The sequence below is a fragment of the Salmo trutta genome, chromosome 18 (assembly GCF_901001165.1).
Source record: "Salmo trutta chromosome 18, fSalTru1.1, whole genome shotgun sequence".
Taxonomy (NCBI): Eukaryota; Metazoa; Chordata; class Actinopteri; order Salmoniformes; family Salmonidae; genus Salmo; species Salmo trutta.
In genome coordinates, this window is record NC_042974.1 from 12,639,821 (window position 1) to 12,663,131 (window position 23,311).

The 23,311-nt window shown below is 43.2% G+C and overlaps 1 protein-coding gene across 4 annotated transcripts in view; it reads left to right on the forward strand.

Annotated features, from left to right (window-relative positions):
• Nucleotides 1-21,617, forward strand: part of LOC115152843 (pecanex-like protein 2) — a 34,822-nt gene extending 13,205 nt beyond the window's left edge. For 2 of the 4 annotated variants that reach the window (XM_029697714.1, XM_029697716.1), the window contains exons 10-35: nucleotides 397-539; nucleotides 626-779; nucleotides 1,100-1,132; nucleotides 1,261-1,432; nucleotides 1,977-2,087; nucleotides 2,207-2,298; nucleotides 2,766-2,875; nucleotides 2,972-3,071; nucleotides 3,211-3,303; nucleotides 4,226-4,376; nucleotides 4,781-4,922; nucleotides 7,108-7,285; nucleotides 7,579-7,687; nucleotides 7,848-7,977; nucleotides 8,728-8,786; nucleotides 8,961-9,176; nucleotides 11,541-11,794; nucleotides 12,046-12,279; nucleotides 12,541-12,644; nucleotides 15,003-15,133; nucleotides 16,583-16,596; nucleotides 18,668-18,898; nucleotides 19,483-19,757; nucleotides 20,176-20,351; nucleotides 20,654-21,102; nucleotides 21,338-21,617. In XM_029697714.1, coding sequence (XP_029553574.1) covers nucleotides 397-539; nucleotides 626-779; nucleotides 1,100-1,132; nucleotides 1,261-1,432; nucleotides 1,977-2,087; nucleotides 2,207-2,298; nucleotides 2,766-2,875; nucleotides 2,972-3,071; nucleotides 3,211-3,303; nucleotides 4,226-4,376; nucleotides 4,781-4,922; nucleotides 7,108-7,285; nucleotides 7,579-7,687; nucleotides 7,848-7,977; nucleotides 8,728-8,786; nucleotides 8,961-9,176; nucleotides 11,541-11,794; nucleotides 12,046-12,279; nucleotides 12,541-12,644; nucleotides 15,003-15,133; nucleotides 16,583-16,596; nucleotides 18,668-18,898; nucleotides 19,483-19,757; nucleotides 20,176-20,351; nucleotides 20,654-21,102; nucleotides 21,338-21,508 — 4,032 coding nt within the window. In that variant the 3' untranslated portion in view covers nucleotides 21,509-21,617. Of the gene's footprint in view, nucleotides 1-396; nucleotides 540-625; nucleotides 780-1,099; nucleotides 1,133-1,260; nucleotides 1,433-1,976; nucleotides 2,088-2,206; nucleotides 2,299-2,765; nucleotides 2,876-2,971; nucleotides 3,072-3,210; nucleotides 3,304-4,225; nucleotides 4,377-4,780; nucleotides 4,923-7,107; nucleotides 7,286-7,578; nucleotides 7,688-7,847; nucleotides 7,978-8,727; nucleotides 8,787-8,960; nucleotides 9,177-11,540; nucleotides 11,795-12,045; nucleotides 12,280-12,540; nucleotides 12,645-15,002; nucleotides 15,134-16,582; nucleotides 16,597-18,667; nucleotides 18,899-19,482; nucleotides 19,758-20,175; nucleotides 20,352-20,653; nucleotides 21,103-21,337 lie in introns of those variants that run through there. The other 2 variants (XM_029697715.1, XM_029697717.1) reach the window with 2 other exon arrangements.
• Nucleotides 21,618-23,311: the final 1,694 nt, after the last annotated feature.

The window sequence follows — 23,311 nt, forward strand, 5'->3', positions numbered from 1 at the left end:
ACACGCAAACACACACACACACACACACACACACACACACACACACACACACACACACACACACACACACACACACACACACACCATGTTTGAGTTATCGGATGGCCGTTAAGGGATATAATGCCAGCTGCACATGGCTGGAAGTTGATTGATGGACAGGAAATACACTGGGTGAAATGCACTGATGATTATTACTGAAATGTTGTAGCTGTATGAGAACTGATCTAAACATGATCTGTGCCTTGACAGTGTGTAGTCAGTTGTCATAAGCTGAAACCAACAGTCATGACAGTTTCATCTATTATGTCAATGTTATGTAACCCTTATGACTAAAGATTAAATTCAAGTGTTATTGAGATTGCTTTTACACTGCAACCTGAATTGCACCTCTGACAGGAGGAGGACTCGATCAATGAGTCGTCAGAGACCTCCACACAGGAAAAGCCCTCTCCTAAGCTGTACTACAAGCTTAAGCTTTTTCCTGGGAAGTGGGTGAACATCTTGTATGACCGGCTGACCTTGTTGGCGCTATTGGACAGGTAAGATAGAATTTTATCTTTCCTTTTCCATCTCTCAGCGATTGATCAACTGGTTGACAGAGACTTTACTTAGATTTTGCCCTTAGGAACCAGGATGTGGTGGAGAACATAGTGGCTGTGTTCCTGGCCTTCCTGGTGGCCTTCCTGGGGTTTATCCTGCTCAACCACGGCTGCTTCAAAGACATCTGGGTTTTCCAGTTCTGCGTGGTCATTGCTAGCTGCCAGTACTCGTTGTTAAAGGTAAGGAAGGTATCTATTTTTGTAACAAGGGATAAGGCCTAATCAACCGTAATCATTGCTTATCTGTGTTGACAGAATTCAGATTGGTGATAGGGTGTGATAATACTATGCCATTGTCACTGCCCCACCCATTTCACTGCCCCGCCCATTTCACTGCCCCACCCATTTCACTGCCCCGCCCATTTCACTGCCCCACCCATTTCACTTTAGCTAAGTACTTCTTATCTGACACATTACTGATGGAAACGTTTCTCTGTCAGTCATTGACTGTATCAGTTAGTCACATTAATAACGCTTGGAACAAACTGTTTGTCTTACAGAGTGTGCAACCTGATGCAGCCTCGCCAACACATGTGAGTTTAAGTGGAACATACTGTATTCTAAAAGTGTGAAGATACATTTTTTGTGGTTGTTTAGTGTCCACGTTTTTTCCAAGTAGACGGTTCAAGGTTTCATTTCTGTCCCCTCTTGTGTTTTCCAGGGACACAATCAGATTGTTGCCTACAGCCGGGCAGCTTATTTCTGTATTTTCTGTGGCCTTATTTGGATTCTGGAACAGATGTTAAGAAGGAAGGACCTGCCTGTGTCCACTGTATATGGCATTCCGATAGTATTAGCAGATGCTCTCAAATTCCTGAGAGACATTTTAGTGGGTAAGTCACATACAGTAAATCCTTTCTATGACCATTTCCAGTCATCTCAAGGAAATTATTTTAGATGAGGTGTTTTATTTTTTCATGATAAAATCTTAGTGTCACGTCCTGACCAGTAAAAGGGGCTGTTTGTTATTGTAGTTTGGTCAGGGCGTGGCAGGGGGTGTTTGTTTAGTGTGTTTTTTTTTGGGGGGGGGGCTATGTTCTATGTTAGTATATTTCTATGTCTGTGTCTATTTAATCTATTTCTATGTTCAGGGTTTTTTGGTTTGGCCGTCAATTGGAAGCAGCTGTTCTTCGTTGCTTTTAATTGGAGGCCATATTTTAGTAAGGGGTTTTTGTCACTGTGTTTGTGGGTAGTTGTTCCGTGTATAGTGTTTAGCCTTACGGGACTGTCTTCGTCGGTATTTGTTATTTTGTTCAGTGTTCACGGTCCTTCTCAATAAAAGAAGCTGAGTATAAACATTCACGCTGTGTTTTGGTCCCATTAATACGACGAACCTTACACTTAGTTGTAAAGTCCTGTCTGTTTCATGTTCCACAGGCCTCACCTTCTGCTTTCCTATCACATTTGTCCTTGGCCTGTTCCCACAAATCAACACTTTTATGATTTACCTGCTAGAACAAATAGACATTCATTTCTTTGGTGGAACAGGTGAGTAGCACTCTCTTCTCTGTTAATGTTGATCTTCATAATATCATGAACTAATGCATACTGTACCACCAAAGTCTTACGTCTCAACCTGATGCCTGTGTATCCACTTCCTGTGTCAGCTGCAACTGGACTCCACTCAGCAGTGTACAGCATATTCCGTAGTCTGACGGCGTTATCTTTGCTGTACGGGTTCTGTTTTGGAGCTCTGAAGGTAGGATTGAATTCATTGTTGAGTAAAGACGTGTGTGTGTGTGTGTATATGATTACGTGAAGGATATGCTTTGCACTGCGACAGAACAGTTTCTTACTGCAGAGGCAGCTAAGTCAAGCATGAGAAATCAAATAGCTTTTTGGGTAGCAGCTCTCTCTTCCTCCAGGCTAGTGAAAGCACTGTTCTGCTTGGGTGATGATTTAGTATTCCAAACTGCTGGTAAGACGGGTTTAAGTCAAACATTGTAAATAGCCTTAAGAAGGCTCTCTGATGGGAAAAGGTATGCCACTATGCCTGCAGGAAAGCAATGTGTCCATATTCATCCTTACAAATATTAGGCCTGAATGAGGAAACCATTTGCGGTTCTCTGTTTTTATGGAGGATGGTTGGCCATCAACATTTTTAAATAGATGTTCTGCCTAGGTGCCATTATCATAATTTCTATTTGATTCTATTCTATTCTGAAGGAGCCCTGGGATGAACAGCACACCCCAGCCTTGTTCTCTGGGTTCTGTGGCTTGCTGGTGGTTCTCTCCTACCATCTGAGTGGGCAGAACAGCGACCCGACTGTACTGATGTAAGCTGCCTAATCCTCCTCCTAATGTAATGCCTGCTAACATGCTGACATGAGAGCTGGTAGTGCAAAGACATTCTCTTTTGTTGACCACGACAGGTCTCTGATCAAGTCCAAACTCATGCCCACTCTTGTGGACAGTGAGGAAGACTCAGAAGACATCAAGGACCCTCTTCCTGAGAAGCTCATAAATTCAGTGGTAAGTCAAGAGGCTTGCATTGTCTCCTATACTTCTAAATGGATTTGTTCCACTCAAACGCTGTCCCCCGTTTTAGTTTGACTTTAACACACTATTACATTCTGTTGTGATATTGGATGATTTGATTTGGCTTTTGCAGAAGGAGATTCTTCTTTCGGATCTTGTGGTCTGCTCCATTGCCTACATTTTAACCTTTGCTATTACTTCAAGCACTGTCTTCCTGTCCCTAAAGGTGGGTTTCCTACTGCCAAACACCATCCCTAAACTATGTGTCATAAATGTCTTGCGTCATAAAACAATGTTGTTTCATCAGGAAATAATTACTGTGCTGTCGTAAATAAAATGTTTTTGCATCGGTTTGGTATTCAGTCAACCACCCTGGCGCTCCTTCTCTCCCTCTCTCTCCTCCTCTCCCTCTCTCTCCTCTATCTCTCTCTCTCCATCTCTCTCTCCCTCTCTCCCCCTTTCTCTCCCCTCTCTCTCGCTCTGCCTCTCTCTCCCCCTTTCACCCCCCTCTATCTCTCTCTCCCTCTCTTCCCCTTTCTCTCCCCCTCTATCTCTCTCTCCCTTCCTCTCGCTTCCTCTCTCTCCTTCTCTCCCTCTCTCCCCCCTCTTTCGCTCCCTCTCGCTTCCTCTCTCTTCCCTCTCCCCCTCTCTCCCCATTTATTTCTCCCTCTTTTTCTCCCCTTTCTCTCCTCTCTCTCTCTCCGCCTCTCTCTCTCCCCTCTCTCTCTTTTCTCTTGCTCGCTCCCTCTCTCTATCTCCCCCTCTCTCTATTTCCCTCTCGCTTCCTCTCTCTCTTTCTCTCCCTCTCCCTTGCTCTCCCCATTTATGTTTCTCTCTCCCTCTTTTTCTCCTCTCTCTCCCCTCTCTCTCTTCTCTCTCTCCCCTCTCTCTCTTCTCTCTCTCCCTTTCTCTCTCCTCATCTCTCTCGCTCCCTCTCTCTTCTCTCCGTCTCCCCCTCTCTTTCTCTCCCTCTCTCCCTTGCTCTCCCCATTTATGTTTCTCTCTCTCGCTCCCTCTCCGCCTGTCTCTCCCTCTTTCCCCCCTCTCTCTATCTCTCCCTCTCACTTCCTCTCTCTCTCTTTCTCACCCACTTTCTCTCTTTCTCTCTCATTCCCCCTCTTTCTCATTCTCTCCCTTTCTCTCCACAGCCCTTTGTGACCATAGTACTGTATGCTCTGGCAGGGACTGTGGGCTTTGTCACCCACTATCTCATACCTCAGTTACGGAAGCATCACCCTTGGTTCTGGATCTCTCACCCAGTACTAAAGAGCAATGAGTTCTCCCAGTATGAGCCCAGAGGTCAGTCCTGCCTTATTTATTGGATGTTTGAAATGTTTTCTGACACAATGTGGTCTTTCTTACAGTAGGCCTTTTGTGTCTCTCTAGCATATGTCTCTCTAGCATATTTTATAGAACATTTGATGAAACACTACATTTAATAGCCTATAGTTTTATACACATATGTGGGCCCAGTTATTTGGGCCACCTCCTCCCTGTGCCTTCATCTTTGTATAAGGTTGCCTTTAGGTTATTTCCCATTTATATCAGTTTTAATTCCCCCTCTTAAAATCCAAAACTAAGGCATGCAGTGTAGTCATTGATCCATATTCACATGCCAAGAAGGACTATAAAGATGTGTCAAATGCTGCAAATATAATGAACAGCTCTTACGTTTTGTGATTAAAGTTGATTTCATTTTCCAGACAATGCTCAGTTGATGTGGTTTGAGCGTCTGTACGTTGGCCTGCTGTGTTTTGAGAAATACGTTGTTTACCCAGCCATCATTCTGAGTGCTCTCACCAATGATGGCTTCTTACTCAGTCACCGCAAGAAGCTAGGCATCCAGTGAGTTCCTTTCTCCTATACACATACTGCCTCCTGTCCCTGTCCATGACACCCAGACCTGGGTCAAATTCAACACACACTCCCTCCTTTCACCAAGACCCAGACCTGGGTCAAATTCAACACACACTCCCTCCTTTCACCAAGACCCAGACCTGGGTCAAATTCAACACACACTCCCTCCTTTCACCAAGACCCAGACCTGGGTCAAATTCAACACACACTCCCTCCTTTCACCAAGACCCAGACCTGGGTCAAATTCAACACACACTCCCTCCTTTCACCAAGACCCAGACCTGGGTCAAATTCAACACACACTCCCTCCTTTCACCAAGACCCAGACCTGGGTCAAATTCAACACACACTCCCTCCTTTCACCAAGACCCAGACCTGGGTCAAATTCAACACACACTCCCTCCTTTGCCTGACACCAAGACCCAGACCTGGGTCAAACTGAAAGTAAAACAAATCCAAATCAAAGTTTATTGGTCACATGCACAGCTTGGCAGGTGTTACAGAGGGATTATTGATCACGTACAGTTTGGCAGATGTTAGAGGATTTATTGGTCACATACACAGTTTGGCAGATGTTAGAGGGTTTATTGGTCACATACACAGTTTGGCAGGTGTTACAGAGGGATTATTGATCACGTACAGTTTGGCAGATGTTAGAGGATTTATTGGTCACATACACAGTTTGGCAGATGTTAGAGGGTTTATTGGTCACATACACAGTTTGGCAGGTATTACAGAGGGATTATTGATCACGTACAGTTTGGCAGATGTTAGAGGGTTTATTGGTGACATACACAGTTTGGCAGGTGTTACAGAGGGTTTATTGGTCACGTACACAGTTTGGCAGATGTTACAGTGGGTTTATTGGTGACGTACACAGTTTGGCAGATGTTACAGTGGGTTTATTGGTGACGTACACAGTTTGGCAGATGTTACAGTGGGTTTATTGGTTTCATACATGGTTTGGCAGATGAGGGTGCAGCGAAATGATTGTGTTACTTGCTCCTACAGTGCATAAAAAATGTCAAACATATATTATAATAATCAAACACTAGAAACAATAAATCACAAATGTCAGAACAAATCCAGTTTTTGAGGTGCTCTGGGTTTAGCTTGGGGTTTCCACTTTTGGAACTATTCCAGTGGTTCCATTGTACTGAGACTAAATCAAATATTTGACCCAGGTCTTCTAAGAACCATTTTCAGTTTAAAACCAGTTTGTTTAGACAATCTGTCTAACATTCAGTTTAGAATGTAGAGTTAATGTTTTTCCAGATAGACAGTGTGAAATACTTTAAACTTGCCTCCGTCCCACTTTTTTGATTAACTTAAAATGCCAAACTTCATGTACTGTAGCACCTGGGGAAACCATTTTACAGAAACACAGTTCCACATAGGTTTATTCTATATAGTCTTCACCAAGGTTATTATAGTTTTGTGTTTTTTTATTCATTTTTATTTCTCTTATTCTTTCATCCTGATTTACTAGTTTTTACTTAATTTGAGTTGGATTAAAAGCGATTTTGTTTTGATATTATTTAGTTTCAGTTTTAGTGTTTAGAAAGTGGCAGATGTCTTCCCTGTTAACTAGTGATAGATAGTGATGCTTGGCCTATTTGAAACATCGCCACCTACTGGCAGCTTTTTTCTGCCAGATTCAGAGGCTTAAAAACCCCATTAGAAATAAGCTTGAAAAACCCATTACATTTTTGCCCAAAGTAAAAAAATAAAAAAAGGAAATAATTCATGATGGTTTTATTTAATTTGAGGTAGTTTTCGAGTCAAAGATAATAGTTTCAGTATCATTTTAGTTTTTCAAACAGGTTTGTTAATGATTTTATTTCCGTTGATAAAATGAGTTTTTTCATGATTCGTTTTCATTTTAGTGTCAGTTTCCATTTACTATAATAACCTTGGTCTCCACCACTCCCCTCTGTGCATGTTGGAGGTGCAACAAAACCCTGAGTACCTTCATCAATCAAAGAAATATCACTTTGTCAGCCACTATGCATGACCTTTGCTAGGGAAGAAAGTGTGATGTATATACAGTATTAGCTAGTATTGGTGCATTTGTTTCCCCTGCCTCCCTCCCCCTCCATGTCACCCCTTTGCTTTGCTCCGCTGTGTCCCGTCTGTGCGCCTGAGTTGCTCAGGTCTCTGTGTCTCGCTCCAGCTGTGATGTCTTGTTGATGACAGTTGCTGGGATGAAGCTCCTCCGCGCCTCCTTCTGCAATCCCAGCTTCCAGTTCCTCACTCTCATCTTCACTATCGTCTTCTTCGAGTTTGACTGCAGCAGAGCCTCTGAAACCTTTCTGCTGGACTTTTTTATTATGTCCATTGTCTTCCACAAGGTCAGTCTGTGATGTGACTAGAGACTGGTACACACTCTCCCAATAATAGACCTCTGAATACCATAAAATAAGGAAATGAATGCAACTCACTATGTTTGCAGTTCCCAAACTTCCTACAATTGATTAAAAACATGTACAGTAGTATTATTCGGGGTCTGTGAAGCAGCGGACACAGCTGCTCCGTATGTAGAGTGGCCTTTCTTTTGATTATCTTGGATTTATTTTTAGAATCTAAAATAGAACTGTCTTTGTTGTCTGTCAGTGACTCACAGCAGGTGTTTGTTCCTCTACAGCTCAGCGATCTTCTTCACAAGCTCAACTTCATCATGGTTTACATCGCACCGTGGCAGATCGCATGGGGCAGTGCCTTCCACGCATTCGCTCAGCCCTTCGCTGTGCCCCGTATCCTTTGGTTTTGACGTGTGTATGAACTACACATGCTTCCACATGTTTTGACGTTGCTCTGGCTGAAACTGTGACAGCGTATGTGAGTATGGTAAACCTGTTGATACCTGATGGTTGTTCCTTGGTTGTGGGGGTTCTCCTTCATGATGCAGCTCAGACTCAGCCATGTTGCTGCTGCAGACGTTCATCACAACTCTGTTCTACACCCCTCTCAGCCCCTTCCTGGGCAGCGCTATCTTCATCACCTCCTACCCACGGCCTGTCAAGTTCTGGGAGAGGAACTACAAGTAATGACCTTTCATCGCCCGCAGCATGAGAGAAAGCACCATTAAGCCCTTTAAAGCACTTACTTTAAAGGGATACTGTAAGATTATCTACTTCTCCAGAGTCAGATGAACCTGTGGATACCATTTTTATGTTTCTTCATGCAGTATGAAGGAAGTTAAAGGTAGTTTCACTAGAAAATGCTAACTAGTTTTAGAGCAATGACTGAAAGTCTACAGGTACGGTAGCAAATTAGTTTATCTGACACTGGGTAAGTAGAAAAACGGCTTATTGTCTGAATCTCACAATATGCCCCTAAACCACCACAGTATGTCGACGGCCCCCCATCTATCCAGCCTCAGAAGTGGGACAAGGGAAAGTCCATTATCAATAAAGAGGGGGATGAGGGACGTCCAAATCAGTTTGTCCATGACCAAACCATTGAGTGAGGTCACTGTCAATAATTAATTGTTAGTCCGTTTCTAATCTACTCAGAAAATATGCAAGTGGCCTCCTAGAGCCCCTGTTGACATCCCTATAAGGACATTTCCGTCTCAGAGATGATGTCATACACTCAGCTGACAGCGAAGTGGTCTAGGCGTAGCCACATAGAGTTTAGCACCTCTACTCCAGTCACTGAGTTATTGTTGAGGATTTATATAACTAACACAGGTCCTAAGAAGAAACCAGAATTATCTCGTATGTTAGACTTTGTTTGTTGTATGTAAATGAATGTACTGTCTCCCTAATCTTGGTTTGGTACCATTTTGCAGCACCAAACGTATTGACAACTCCAATAGCAGACTGGTATCTCAGGTTGATAAAGAGACAGGTAAAATATAACATTTATTTAATAAATATGATCATGCTGTCCTCCCTAATTAACATTAACCAGAGAAGCTGATTTCGAATTTCTCAACTCGACAATGATCTTCTCATGGTTAATACATGTTGTTTTGTTGGTCATGTCAATCAGTGTATTTTACATAAACTTTTATTCCTCCAGGATGTGACGACAACAACCTGAACTCCATCTTCTATGAGTATCTGACGCGCTCTCTGCAGCACTCTCTGTGTGGTGACCTGATGCTGGGCCGCTGGGGGAACTACAGCTCTGGGGACTGCTTCATCCTGGCCTCTGACTACCTCAACGCCTTCGTTCACCTCATCGAGATCGGCAATGGCCTGGTCACTTTCCAGCTCCGAGGCTTGGAGTTCAGAGGTCAGATACTGACTAATACACAATGAGGAGCACTATACCACACCCAGAGCCATATACACCTATACTGCCTTCGGAAAGTATTCAGACCCCTTGAGTGTTACATTTTGTTACGTAACAAAATGGATAACATTTTTAAAAAATCCTCAGCAATCTACACACAATACAATATAATGACGAAGTGCAAACAGGTTTTTCAAAATTTTTGCAAATGTATTACAAATATAATTTATTATTTACATAAGTATTCAGACCCTTTGCTATGAGCTCAAGGTACATCCTGTTTCCATTGATCATCCTTGAGATGTTTCTACAACTTGATTGGAGTCCACCTGTGGTAAATTCAATTGATTGGACATGATTAAGAAAGGCACACACCTGTCTATATAAGGTCCCACAGTTGACAGTGCATGTCAGAGCAAAAACCAAGCCATGAGGTCGAAGGAATTGTCCGTAGAGCTCCAAGACTGGATTGTTTGCCGAGGACTGATCTGGGGAAGGGTACCAAGACTTTGGAACCACCAAGACTTTTCCTAGAGCTGGCTGCCTGGCCAAACTGAGCAATCGGAGGAGGGCCTTGGTCAGGGAGGTGACCAAGAACCCGATGGTCATTCTGACAGAGCTCTAGAGTTCCGGCAAGGACTGGGAGACTCCTCAGGATCGAGGGAAAGATGAACGGAGCAATGTACAACAACCATAAGCACACAACCAAGACAACGCAGGAGTGGTTTTGGGACAAGTCTCTGAATGCCTTTGAGTGGCCCAGCCAGAGCTGGAACATCTGTGGAGAGACCTGGAAATAGCTGTGCAGCAATGCTCCCAATACAAACTGACAGCGCTTGAGAGCATCTGGATAGAAGAATGGGAGAAACTTCCCAATTACAGGTGTGCCAAACTTGTAGCGTTGTACCCAAGAGAACTTGAGGCTGTAATCGCTGTCAAAAATGCTTCAACAAAGTACTGGGTAAAGGGTCTGAATACTTATGTAAATGTGATATTTCATTTTTTTTTAAATAAATTAGCAAACATTTCTCAAACTTTTTTGGCTTGGTCGTTATGGGGTATTGTGTGTATATTAATGAGGGGGGAAAAACAATTTCATACATTGTAGAATAAGGCTGTAACCTAACAAAATGTGGAAAAAGTCAAGGGGTCTGAATATTTTCCAGTTGCACTGTATATACCTGTAGGTACTCTGTGGCTATGATGACTCTACTGATATGGGAAATATCTTGACTGTGTTGAATGTTACAAGTTTCTTAAAAAAAAAACATATATATTCAAATTTTCTTTGAAGTTGTTTTCTCTGGCGCTCCTTCTCTCCCTCTCTCTCCTCCTCTCCCTCTCTCTCCTCCATCTCTCTCTCCCTCTCTCCCCCTTTCTCTCCCCTCTCTCTCGCTCTGCCTCTCTCTCCCCCTTTCACCCCCCTCTATCTCTCTCTCCCTCTCTTCCCCTTTCTCTCCCCCTCTATCTCTCTCTCCCTTCCTCTCGCTTCCTCTCTCTCCTTCTCTCCCTCTCTCCCCCCTCTTTTGCTCCCTCTCGCTTCCTCTCTCTTCCCTCTCCCCCTCTCTCCCCATTTATTTCTCCCTCTTTTTCTCCCCTTTCTCTCCTCTCTCTCTCTCCGCCTCTCTCTCTCCCCTCTCTCTCTTTTCTCTTGCTCGCTCCCTCTCTCTATCTCCCCCTCTCTCTATTTCCCTCTCGCTTCCTCTCTCTCTTTCTCTCCCTCTCCCTTGCTCTCCCCATTTATGTTTCTCTCTCCCTCTTTTTCTCCTCTCTCTCCCCTCTCTCTCTTCTCTCTCTCCCTTTCTCTCTCCTCATCTCTCTCGCTCCCTCTCTCTTCTCTCCGTCTCCCCCTCTCTTTCTCTCCCTCTCTCCCTTGCTCTCCCCATTTATGTTTCTCTCTCTCGCTCCCTCTCCGCCTGTCTCTCCCTCTTTCCCCCCTCTCTCTATCTCTCCCTCTCACTTCCTCTCTCTCTCTTTCTCACCCACTTTCTCTCTTTCTCTCTCATTCCCCCTCTTTCTCATTCTCTCCCTTTCTCTCCACAGCCCTTTGTGACCATAGTACTGTATGCTCTGGCAGGGACTGTGGCTATGATGACTCTACTGATATGGGAAATATCTTGACTGTGTTGAATGTTACAAGTTTCTTAAAAAAAAAACATATATATTCAAATTTTCTTTGAAGTTGTTTTCTAATAATCATAAGCCCTACATCTCGACCACAGATGTACAATCACCATTAACATGGTCTGTGGTCCTTCTCCTTCGGATTCAGAGGGGTTGGGTTAAATGTGGAAAACACCTTTCGGTTGAATGTATTCAGTTGTGCTACTGACTAGGTATCTCCTTTTCCCTTCTCCTCCCCAGGTACATACTGCCAGCAGAGGGAGGTAGAGGCCATCACTGAGGGGGTGGAGGAGGACGATTCCTGTTGCTGTTGTGAGCCGGGCCACCTGCCACACGTCCTGTCCTGCAATGCGGCCTTCAACCTGCGATGGCTGGCCTGGGAGGTCACCACCACCAAGTATCTGCTGGAGGGCTACAGCATCAGCGAGAACAACGCTGCCGCCATGCTTCAGGTGTACGACCTGCGCAAACTGCTTATCAGCTACTATCTGAAGGTTGTATACCTTTTGACTTCTTATGGAAATGTAACGGACAATAAAGACTTGAGTTTAACCTATGATCTAAGCAGTTTAATATTCATGTAGTTTTATACTTTTAACATCTTTGTAATTCATTACTGCTTTTATTTGAAAAGCAATTAAGTCTGAGCTTAACTGCTGAGCTTCAAAACCTTTGCAAGCAAGGAGTAGGCCATAAAAATATATATTTCATCATCAATCCTTATTCCCTCTTGTTTCACCTCTAGAGCATAATCTACTACCTGATCCAGTCCCTGAAGCTGCAGACGTGGATAAAGGATCCCTCTATCACCAAGGCTCTGGTGTCCTACACCAAGTGGCACCACATCGAGAGAGACCCGGCCGTGTTCAGCGTTAAGACAGACGAGGACTACGTCCACTGCCTCCAGGGTGTCACCAGGGCCAGCTTCTGTAACGTCTATCTGGAGTGGATCCAGTACTGTGCCAACAAACTGGAGGAGGTGAGTGGAGATGTGAGATTGCAATGAACAGTACAATCATGCATGTAGAAAGGAAAACTCCATGCCCAAGTCTAGTTTATTTTTCATGGTCAGGAAAACTCTAGCAACTAGTTTATTCTTCCTGATAAGGTCATGGAAAAAACAGGGCCCTATCAAGACGTGCAGTCTTGATGACCCCATGTTGTACCGTTTGGTTTCTTTGCTGCTGGTCATTTCAGAGGATGTGAACACTGATGACCTTTGACCCTTGTGTTTTGCCAGCCTGTGGACTGTGACGAGGACTCCCCTCTGATCACTCTGTGCTATGCCTTGTCTGTGCTGGGCAGGAGATCCTTGGGGACAGCATCTCATAACATGTCCAACAGGTGAACCTTCCATAACTGTCAAATATTCATTCCTTTCATGTTATGAGGTTTTATTACCCTCCAGGGATGTTGTATTGTGTTATATATGGGGTTTTATTACCCTCCAGGGATGTTGTGTTATATATGGGGTTTTATTACCCTCCAGGGATGTTGTGTTATATATGGGGTTTTATTACCCTCCAGGGATGTTGTATTGTGTTATATATGGGGTTTTATTACCCTCCAGGGATGTTGTGTTATATATGGGGTTTTATTACCCTCCAGGGATGTTGTATTGTGTTATATATGGGGTTTTATTACCCTCCAGGGATGTTGTATTGTGTTATATATGGGGTTTTATTACCCTCCAGGGATGTTGTATTGTGTTATATATGGGGTTTTATTACCCTCCAGGGATGTTGTATTGTATATGAGGTTTTATTACCCTCCAGGGATGTTGTATTGTGTTATATATGGGGTTTTATTACCCTCCAGGGATGTTGTATTGTGTTATATATGGGGTTTTATTACCCTCCAGGGATGTTGTATTGTGTTATATATGGGGTTTTATTACCCTCCAGGGATGTTGTATTGTGTTATATATGGGGTTTTATTACCCTCCAGGGATGTTGTATTGTGTTATATATGGGGTTTTATTACCCTCCAGGGATGTTGTATTGTATATGAAGTTTTATTACCCTCCAGGGATGTTGTATTGTGTTATATATGGGGTTTTATTACCCTCCAGGGATGTTGTATTGTGTTATATATGGGGTTTTATTACCCTCCAGGGATGTTGTATTGTGTTATATATGGGGTTTTATTACCCTCCAGGGATGTTGTATTGTATATGAGGTTTTATTACCCTCCAGGGATGTTGTATTGTGTTATATATATGGGGTTTTATTACCCTCCAGGGATGTTGTATTGTATATGAGGTTTTATTACCCTCCAGGGATGTTGTATTGTGTTATATATGGGGTTTTATTACCCTCCAGGGATGTTGTGTTATATATGGGGTTTTATTACCCTCCAGGGATGTTGTGTTATATATGGGGTTTTATTACCCTCCAGGGATGTTGTATTGTGTTATATATGGGGTTTTATTACCCTCCAGGGATGTTGTGTTAAATATGGGGTTTTATTACCCTCCGGGATGTTGTGTTATATATGGGGTTTTATTACCCTCCAGGGATGTTGTATTGTGTTATATATATATATATATATGGGGTTTTATTACCCTTCAGGGATGTTATATATGGGGTTTTATTACCCTCCAGGGATGTTATATATGGGGTTTTATTACCCTCCAGGAATGTTGTATTGTGTTATATATGGGGTTTTATTACCCTCCAAGGATGTTGTGTTATATATGGGGTTTTATTACCCTCCAGGGATGTTGTGTTGTGTTATATATATGGGGTTTTATTACCCTCCAGGGATATTGTGTTGTGTTATATATGGGGTTTTATTACCCTCCAGGGATGTTATATATGGGGTTTTATTACCCTCCAGGGATGTTATATATATGGGGTTTTATTACCCTCCAGGGATGTTGTTATATATATGGGGTTTTATTACCCTCCAGGGATGTTGTTATATATATGGGGTTTTATTACCCTCCAGGGATGTTGTGTTATATATGGGGTTTTATTACCCTCCAGGGATGTTGTGTTATATATGGGGTTTTATTACCCTCCAGGATGTTGTATTGTGTTATATATATATACTATGGGATGTTGTATTGTGTTATATATATATATATGGGGTTTTATTACCCTCCAGGGATGTTATATATGGGGTTTTATTACCCTCCAGGGATGTTATATATGGGGTTTTATTACCCTCCAGGGATGTTATATATGGGGTTTTATTACCCTCCAGGGATGTTGTATTGTGTTATATATGGGGTTTTATTACCCTCCAGGGATGTTGTATTGTGTTATATATGGGGTTTTATTACCCTCCAGGGATGTTGTATTGTGTTTATATATGGGGTTTTATTACCCTCCAGGGATGTTGTGTTGTTGTGTTACATATGGGGTTTTATTACCCTTCAGGGGTGTTGTGTTTATATATGGGGTTTTATTACCCTCCAGGGATGTTGTGTTATATATGGGGTTTTACTACCCTTCAGGGGTGTTGTGTTTATATATGGGGTTTTACTACCCTCCAGGGATGTTGTATTGTGTTTATTATGGGGTTTTATTACCCTCCAGGAGGGTAATAATGAGCTGTAGTTTCCTTGATTTTCCAGAAGGGGGCAGCTAATGCTCTCTGTTGTATCACAGTGATACGTGATGTGAGTCTCTACCCCTCTGTTGCTGTAATGTGATAAAAACGTTGACAATGCTCCCTTTCTCTGTGTCTCTAATTCAGTTTGGAGTCCTTCTTGTATGGGTTCAACACTCTGTTCAAAGGAGACTTCCGTATCGCTACTAAAGATGAGTGGGTGTTCACAGACATGGATCTGCTGCAGAAAGTGGTGGTCCCAGGCGTGAGGATGAGTCTTAATCTTACATCTACACGTTCCGCTAGCGGAACGTCTGCTCCAATATCCAATGATGGGCGGGGCGCGAAATTCAAACTCCTCTAAATCCGAAAACTTACACTTTTCAAACATATGACTATGTTACAGCTATTTAAAGACAAGACTCTCCTTTATCTAACCAAACTGTCCGATTTCAAAAAGGCTTTACAGCGAAAGCAAAACATTAGATTATGTCAGCAGAGTACCCAGCCAGGAATAATCACACAGCCATTTTTCAAGCTAGCATATCATGTCACATAAACCCAAACCATATCTAAATGCAGCACTAACCTTTGATGATCTTCATCAGATGACACACCTAGGACATTGTGTTATACAATACATGCATGTCTGTTCAATCAAGTTCATATTTATATCAAAAACCAGCTTTTTACATTAGCATGTGACGTTCAGAACTAGCATTCCCACCGAACACTTCCGGTGATTTTACTAAATTACTCACGATAAACGTTCACAAAAAGCATAACAATTATTTTAAGAATTATAGATACAGAACTCCTCTATGCACTCGATATGTCCGATTTTAAAATAGCTTTTCGGATGAAGCACATTTTGCAATAATGTAAGTACATAGCCCGGCGTTACAGGGCTAGCTATTTAGACACCCACCCAGTGTAGCCTTCACCAAAATCACATTTCCTATAAGAAAAATGTTCTTACCTTGCTTGTTCTTCATCAGAATACACTGCCAGGACTTCTACTTCAATAACAAATGTAGGTTTGGTCCCAAATAATCCATCGTTATATCCAAACAGCGACGTTTTGTTCGTGCGTTCTAGACACTATCCCAACGCTAAATCTCGGCCACGAGCATGACGCAAAATATGACAAAAAATTTCGAAATATTCCATTACCGTACTTCGAAGCATGTCAACCGCTGTTTAAAACCAATATTTATGCAATTTATCTCGTAGAGAAGCGATAATATTCCGACCGGGAATCTGCCTGTCTGTAAACTGAGGAAAAAACCGAAAGCCGGGGGCGGGGCGTGTCACGCGCCTAAGGCTTAGTTCATTGACTGACCACTCAGCATTTGCTCTCGTGTGCTTCAGCCAGGGCTTTGAATGACATCATTCCTGTTTTTCCCGGGCTGTGAGACTCCATTGTTGACGTGAGAAGTGTCACGTAAGAGCAGAGATCCTTTGTAAACGACAGAGATAATAAAGAAGGGCAAGAAATGTTCAGACAGGGTACTTCCTGAACAGAAGCATCTCAGGTTTTTGCCTGCCATAGGAGTTCTGTTATACTCACAGACACCATTCAAACAGTTTCAGAAACTTTGGAGTGTTTTCTCTCCAAAGCTAATAATTATATGCATATTCCAGTTTCTGGGCAGGACTAATAATCAGATTAAATCGGGTACGTTTTTTATCCAGCCGTGAAATTACTGCCCCCTAGATGTAACAGGTTAAGCTCCATCAGGTATTCACAATATTCTACCTTGAAGACAATAGCATTTTCTCACTTTCTCCCTTATTGAAGTAGAATATGTACAGTGAGGGAAAAAATTATTTGATCCCCTGCTGATTTTGTACGTTTGCCCACTGACAAAGAAATGATCAGTCTATAATTTTAATGGTAGGTTTATTTGAACAGTGAGAGACAGAATAACAACAAAAAAATCCACAAAAACGCATGTCAAAAATGTTATAAATTGATTTGCATTTTAATGTGGGAAATAAGTATTTGACCCCCTCTTAATCAGAAAGATTTCTGGCTCCCAGGTGTCTTTTATACAGGTAACGAGCTGAGATTAGGAGCACACTCTTAAAGGGAGTGCTCCTAACTGCAGCTTGTTACCTGTATAAAAGACACCTGTCCACAGAAGCAATCAATCAATCACATTCCAAACTCTCCACCATGGACAAGAGCAAAGAGCTCTCCAAGGATGTCAGGGACAAGATTGTAGACCTACACAAGGCTGGAATGGGCTACAAGACCATCGCCAAGCAGCTTGGTGAGAAGGTGACAACATTTGGTGTGATTATTCGCAAATGGAAGAAACACAAAAGAACTGTCAATATCCCTCGGCCTGGGGCTCCATGCAAGATCTCACCTCGTGGAGTTGCAATGATCATGAGAACGGTGAGGAATCAGCCCAGAACTACACGGGAGGATCTTGTCAATGATCTCAAGGCAGCTGGGACCATAGTCACCAAGAAAACAATTGGTAACATACTACGCCGTGAAGGACTGAAATCCTGCAAGGTCCCCCTGCACAAGAATACATATACAGGCCCATCTGAAGCTCTTTGACATCAACTCAACTCGCCGTGTTGGGAGGAGGAGGAATGCTGCCTATGACCCCAAGAACACCATCTCCACCGTCAAACATGGAGGTGGAAACATTATGCTTTGGGGGTGTTTTTCTGCTAAGGGGACAGGTCAACTTCACCGCATCAAAGGGACTATGGACGGGGCCATGCACCGTTAAATCTTGGGTGAGAACCTCCTTCCCTCAGCCAGGGCATTGAAAATGGGTCGTGGATGGGTATTCCAGCATGACAATGACCCAAAACACACGGCCAAGGCAACAAAGGAGTGGCTCAAGAAGAAGCACATTAAGGTCCTGGAGTGGCCTAGCCAGTCTCCAGACCTTAATCCCATAGAAAATCTGTGGAGGGAGCTGAAGGTTCGAGTTGCCAAACGTCAGCCTCGAAACCTTAATGACTTGGAGAAGATCTGCAAAGAGGAGTGGGACAAAATCCCTTCTGAGATGTGTGCAAACCTGGTGACCAACTACAAGAAACGTCTGACCTCTGTGATTGCCAACAAGGGTTTTGCCACCAAGTACTAAGTCATGTTTTGCAGAGGGGTCAAATACTTATTTCCCTCATTAAAATGCAAATCATTTTCTAACATTTTTGGCATGTGTTTTTCTGGATGTTTTTTGTTATTCTGTCTCTCACTTTTCAAATAAACCTACTATTAAAATTATAGACTGATCATTTCTTTGTAAGTGGGCAAACGTACAAAATCAGCAGGGGATCAAATACTTTTTTCCCCCACTGTAGGTAACTGTACATTTAACCTTGAGCTCTTCCTGTGCTTTCTCAGTGGACTGCACGTGTACCTTGATGTACAGTGGAGCTGCAAATATAAGCCAGGTGGCAATCAATGGCACATTGTTTGGAAAAATTGCTTTTAAAAGGTGCAATTCACTGTAAACCGCAGGAGGCTGGTGAGGGGAGGACTGATTATATTTATGGCTGTAATGGAATAGTATCAAGCACATGGAAACTGTGTTTGATACTGTTCCATTTATGTCATTCCAGCTATTATTCTATTCCGGTCCTCTCATTATTAAGGCGCCACCTGTGCTGTAAATGCTGCGGATAAAGGCTCAAGTGTAAATTACATTCTAAAGGTCAATAAGTTGTCGACAATGCTCCTTTAATTGAATCACATCCTTAAAGTGGTTCAGTTAATCCCTGTAATAAAGCTTTTACTCACGGTGATATATTTACTGCTCTTGTTCCTTGGTTGCTCTCAGGACCACTTTACATGTCTGGAGGAGAAAGAGGAGCCAGCCATCTTGTACGAGGCCATTAGTAACTACAAGACCAGTCTGGTGATCTGCCATGAGAGTGACCCAGCCTGGAGGAAGGCGTTTCTGTCCAGCCGGGACACTCTGCTCACACTGAGACACATGGTGGACGATGGTACGGACGAGTACAAGATCATCATGCTCTACAAACGCCACCTCAGCTTCAAGGTCATCAAGGTGCATGTGAGATGAATGGTATAGGGTGAAGTTGCCCCTAGACACTGATCTTGGGTCAGTTTTGCATTTCCCCCCACCAATGTTTAAGCTTAGGATTGGGGAAGGGGAACCTGATCCTAGACCTGTACAGTTGTGCTGAACACATGCTGAATTCCAAGCCCCTACTCCGTAGCAACCTCTGTAGATCTGAGAGGATTGGATAAATATGATGTTATTACATCTATCCGGAAGTTATTACCATATTTCTTGCATCTATCCAGTCATCTCAGATCTACAGAAGGGGCTATGTTACTATAGGTCAAACTGGAATTATTCAGCATTGTTGTCAGTTCAAGCTGTCTGGAACATGAGATGAAGTTACTCTGATCAACTCTACATATTGATAGAGTTTAGCATGAGAAGTGTGGGGTGGATGAGTTGTTGGTTTGATTAATACATAAAGAAACTTGATCCAAATGGTTCTTCCATATCCAGTTGATTAAAATGGTGATTTAATCAGAGTAAAGAAATGTGGAGTTGGACGGTGTGTTATGTGTATTCAGATGTCAGTAATACTACCCTCTTCATCCTCTCCTCTCTTCTAGATCAATAAGGAGTGTGTAAGGGGCCTGTGGGCCGGCCAGCAGCAGGAGCTGGTGTTCTTACGCAACCGCAACCCAGAGCGCGGCAGCATCCAGAACTCCAAGCAGGCCCTCCGAAACATGATCAACTCGTCATGCGACCAGCCGCTGGGCTACCCCATGTACGTGTCCCCCCTCACCACCTCCTACATGGGCACCCACAAGCAGCTGAGGAGCATCTGGGGCGGCCCTCTCAGCCTGGACGGCATCAAGACCTGGCTCTTGTCCAAGTGGCTGCGGTGAGTTCTGGCTGCCGGAGGCAGGCCAAGGGGAAACAGAGGGTCTTCTTTATCAGTCAGTCTGCCTGTGCTCTGCTCCCCTATGGATGGAATCCAACCAGGGCCTTTCCTGCTGTGACAGCACCACTTCCCAAACCATATAGGGCTAAAGTGCTGCGACATGTTCAGCTGCATCCAGTGCATTTGAATACCTGCCATCTACTGTTAGGCTTATGGGCCTTTTTATGTTTAGTGTGAGGCGTGGCCTGCACTGTAAACCACTTATAGGGACATGTTTTCATTTGAGATCAGATTTAGATTTTTTTTTTATCCAGATTCATTGCCCTTCAGTTATAGTTCAATGTTTTAACTCCATTTTAATAAAGCTGTCAAGGTGTTTAGAAAGGTAACATAGGCCTACTGGGTGTTTGTGTTGTAGGGTGCGGAAGGATAACCTGACCAGCTGTAACAGTGGTGTGAACATGGAGGATGTGGACTGTGCAGGGGGCGGCTCTTCTCTGAGCCACAACCCAAACTCCATCACCTCCCAGAGCCTGAGTCTGTACCAGGCCAGGCCCAACAGGACCTCTCAGGCCAATAGGCAGCACACTGCAGGTTTGGTCCTCTACAGGAGAGGCACACATGATACATTTAAAGGGATAGTTCACCCAAGTTACAACATTAAATTGGTTTCCTTACCAGGATAGAATTACACTTCAAGTAGAGCCTTGCGTAGCTTTGTTCATGGTTCTGCCATGTTAGGTTCTGACAGCTATGTTCACGGTTCTGCTATGTTAGGTTCTGACAGCTATGTTCACGGTTCTGCTATGTTAGGTTCTGACAGCTATGTTCACGGTTCTGCCATGTTAGGTTCTGACACAGACTGGGCCGTTTTATCTGTATGTGCATCCATCCAGGGAGGAGAGAGTACCGGAGCCGCTCAGTGCAGCCCCAGAGCCAGCGGCCTCCAGTCACCAGCCAGTCAGGACCCATCCTGGACAGTCAGCAGGTGTCAGCTTCGGCCAATGGCCTGGTGCAGCGCCTCTCCAACAGCCAGCTGTCCTTCAACACCTCCATCGCCTCTGTCTTCTCCCAGGTTCCACGACTCTCCACGGCCGGGGGCCAGCTGAGCTCCCAGCTCCAGGCTGCAGCCCACCACCGCTCAAGCCAGGTGTCCTCCTCCAGCTCCACCCTCAGTCTGCAGTTCGGCAAGAGGAGCTTCTCCAGTGGCCTTGTCATCTCTGGCCTGTCAGCAGCCGAGGGTGGTAACACCACGGACACGCAGTCGTCCAGCAGCGTCAACATCGCCATGGGTGGACCCTCCATGGGTGGACCCTCCTGCCGGTCCACCAGCAGAGCCACACAGGTAGAAGCCAGAGCTCCCGCCCCAGAATATATTTAGTAGCATTTATTAAGCTTAATTCTTGAAATTATATTACCATTTAACAATGTTGTGGTTATCTATGTAGGCGTTTAATGTCAACAGTTGTTGAGGACACAATCAGACATGGGCCAGAACCTCTACAAAAATGTGCTTTTTAGCTGGTATAATGTATCAGATTTCAGATTGTAGTAATACATTATTTTCAATGTTTTTCCAGTGGACTTCAGAGCCCTACGAGAGTGTAGATGCAACCTACTCCAACACTCCCAATGGCGTGAAAGACAACACACCGTCAAATGATAAAGGCTGCACACAGGGCGTGGATAACAGCCAGGAGGACTCGACAGCCTCTGCAACCCATAAACTTCCAGAGCAAATTACTATCTGAGAGCACCAACACCTGCCCCACTCCGCAGCATGTTCTGCCCCAGTGTTCTGAATGTAAACAACAATGTCCTTTGCTCCAGTGACAAAATAAAGAATTTTTATGAAAAACACATTGTTCATTATCCTATGCCGGGGAGGGTTGTCCAAACGGTTATGAATTATGAGGTGTTAGTGTTCTAAAATCTCAAATACTTAACAAATTAATCACCAGTGTTGGAAAAAGTACCCAACTGCCATACTTGAGTAAAAGTAAAGATGCCTTAATAGAAAGTCACTCAAGTAAAAGTAAAAGTCACCCAGTAAAATGCTACTTGAGTAAAAGTCTAAAAGTATTTGATTTTAAATATACTTAAGTATCAAAAGTAAATGTATAAATCATTTCAAATTCCTTATATTAGGCAAAGCAGAAAGCACAATTTTATTTTACAGATAGTCGGGCACACTCCAACACTTGACATAATTTACAAAGGAAGCATTTGGGTTTAGTGAATCCGCTAGATCAGAGGCAATACGGATGACCAGGGATGTTCTCTTGATAAGTGTGTGAATTGTACCATTTTCCTGCCCTGTTAAGCATTCAATATGTAACGAGTACTTTTGGGTGTCAGGGAAAATGTATGGAGTAAAAAGTACATTTTATTTAGGAATGTAGTGAAGTAAAAGTTGTCAAAAATATAAATAGTAAAGTACAGATACCCCAAAAACTACCTAAGTATTCTAAATATTTTAACTTAAGTACCTTACACCACTGTTAAACACACTCAAAGATTCAGTCATGTTCATGGTGGTGTTGGATCACTGGATTCATTCCACACTGGAGTGTGGACAAGAATCGCTTATGCTATTTGCACCACAAACAGATCACTTCAAGGATATCTGGTGCATGAGAGACACCTTTTATGGACTGATGTTCATTTTTCACATCACACAGTGTACCAATAAAAAAAATAATTAACAAGTAGGTGCTTGAAACAACATTTGTAGGGTTAATAAATTTAATGTTTAGAAAATTACCAAAGGTTGCATCTGTGGAGTAGAGACGGAAGAAGGCAGACTTTGGGAAAGTAAAACACTTAGGTCTTTTCTCAATTGGCAAAAGTACCTCCTCTCCTCAATTCCTCTGTCCTCTCCTCCGTGACACGGAAACAAATATTTGGTCACCATATGTAGGAGTGCCAATTTTGGTAATAAGTGAAAAGGAGTTTGCTTCTCTCCTCGATTGCCTACTCCAGCAGAGGATGCTCAGGTGTATCCTATCGTGGGAACGTTTTGAAATCAGCCACACACCCTTAGAAACAGCTGTTTTCTCAAAGGAGAAAAGCATGAACACATTTTAAAATCTGGTGGGAGGAGATATAGAAGGACGGGCTCATTGTAATGGCTGGAAAATAATAAATGGAACAAGGTGTTTGACTAAATGAAACGTGGTGTTTGACACCGTTCAATTGATTCCATTCCAGCCATTACAATGAGCCCGTCCTCCTACAGCTCCTCCCACCAGCCTCCTCTGTTATATACAGAATGTCTAGCACAACTACCTTCACCTCTTTTTGCAACATTATTGAACTGGATGGCCGTCTGCGCTCTTTAAAGGCCCTTTATATCATTATTGAACTGGATGGTCGTCTGCGCTCTTTAAAGGCCCTTTATATCATTATTGAACTGGATGGTCGTCTGCGCTCTTTAAAGGCCCTTTATATCATTATTGAACTGGATGGCCGTCTGCGCTCTTTAAAGGCCCTTTATATCATTATTGAACTGGATGGTCGTCTGCGCTCTTTAAAGGCCCTTTATATCATTATTG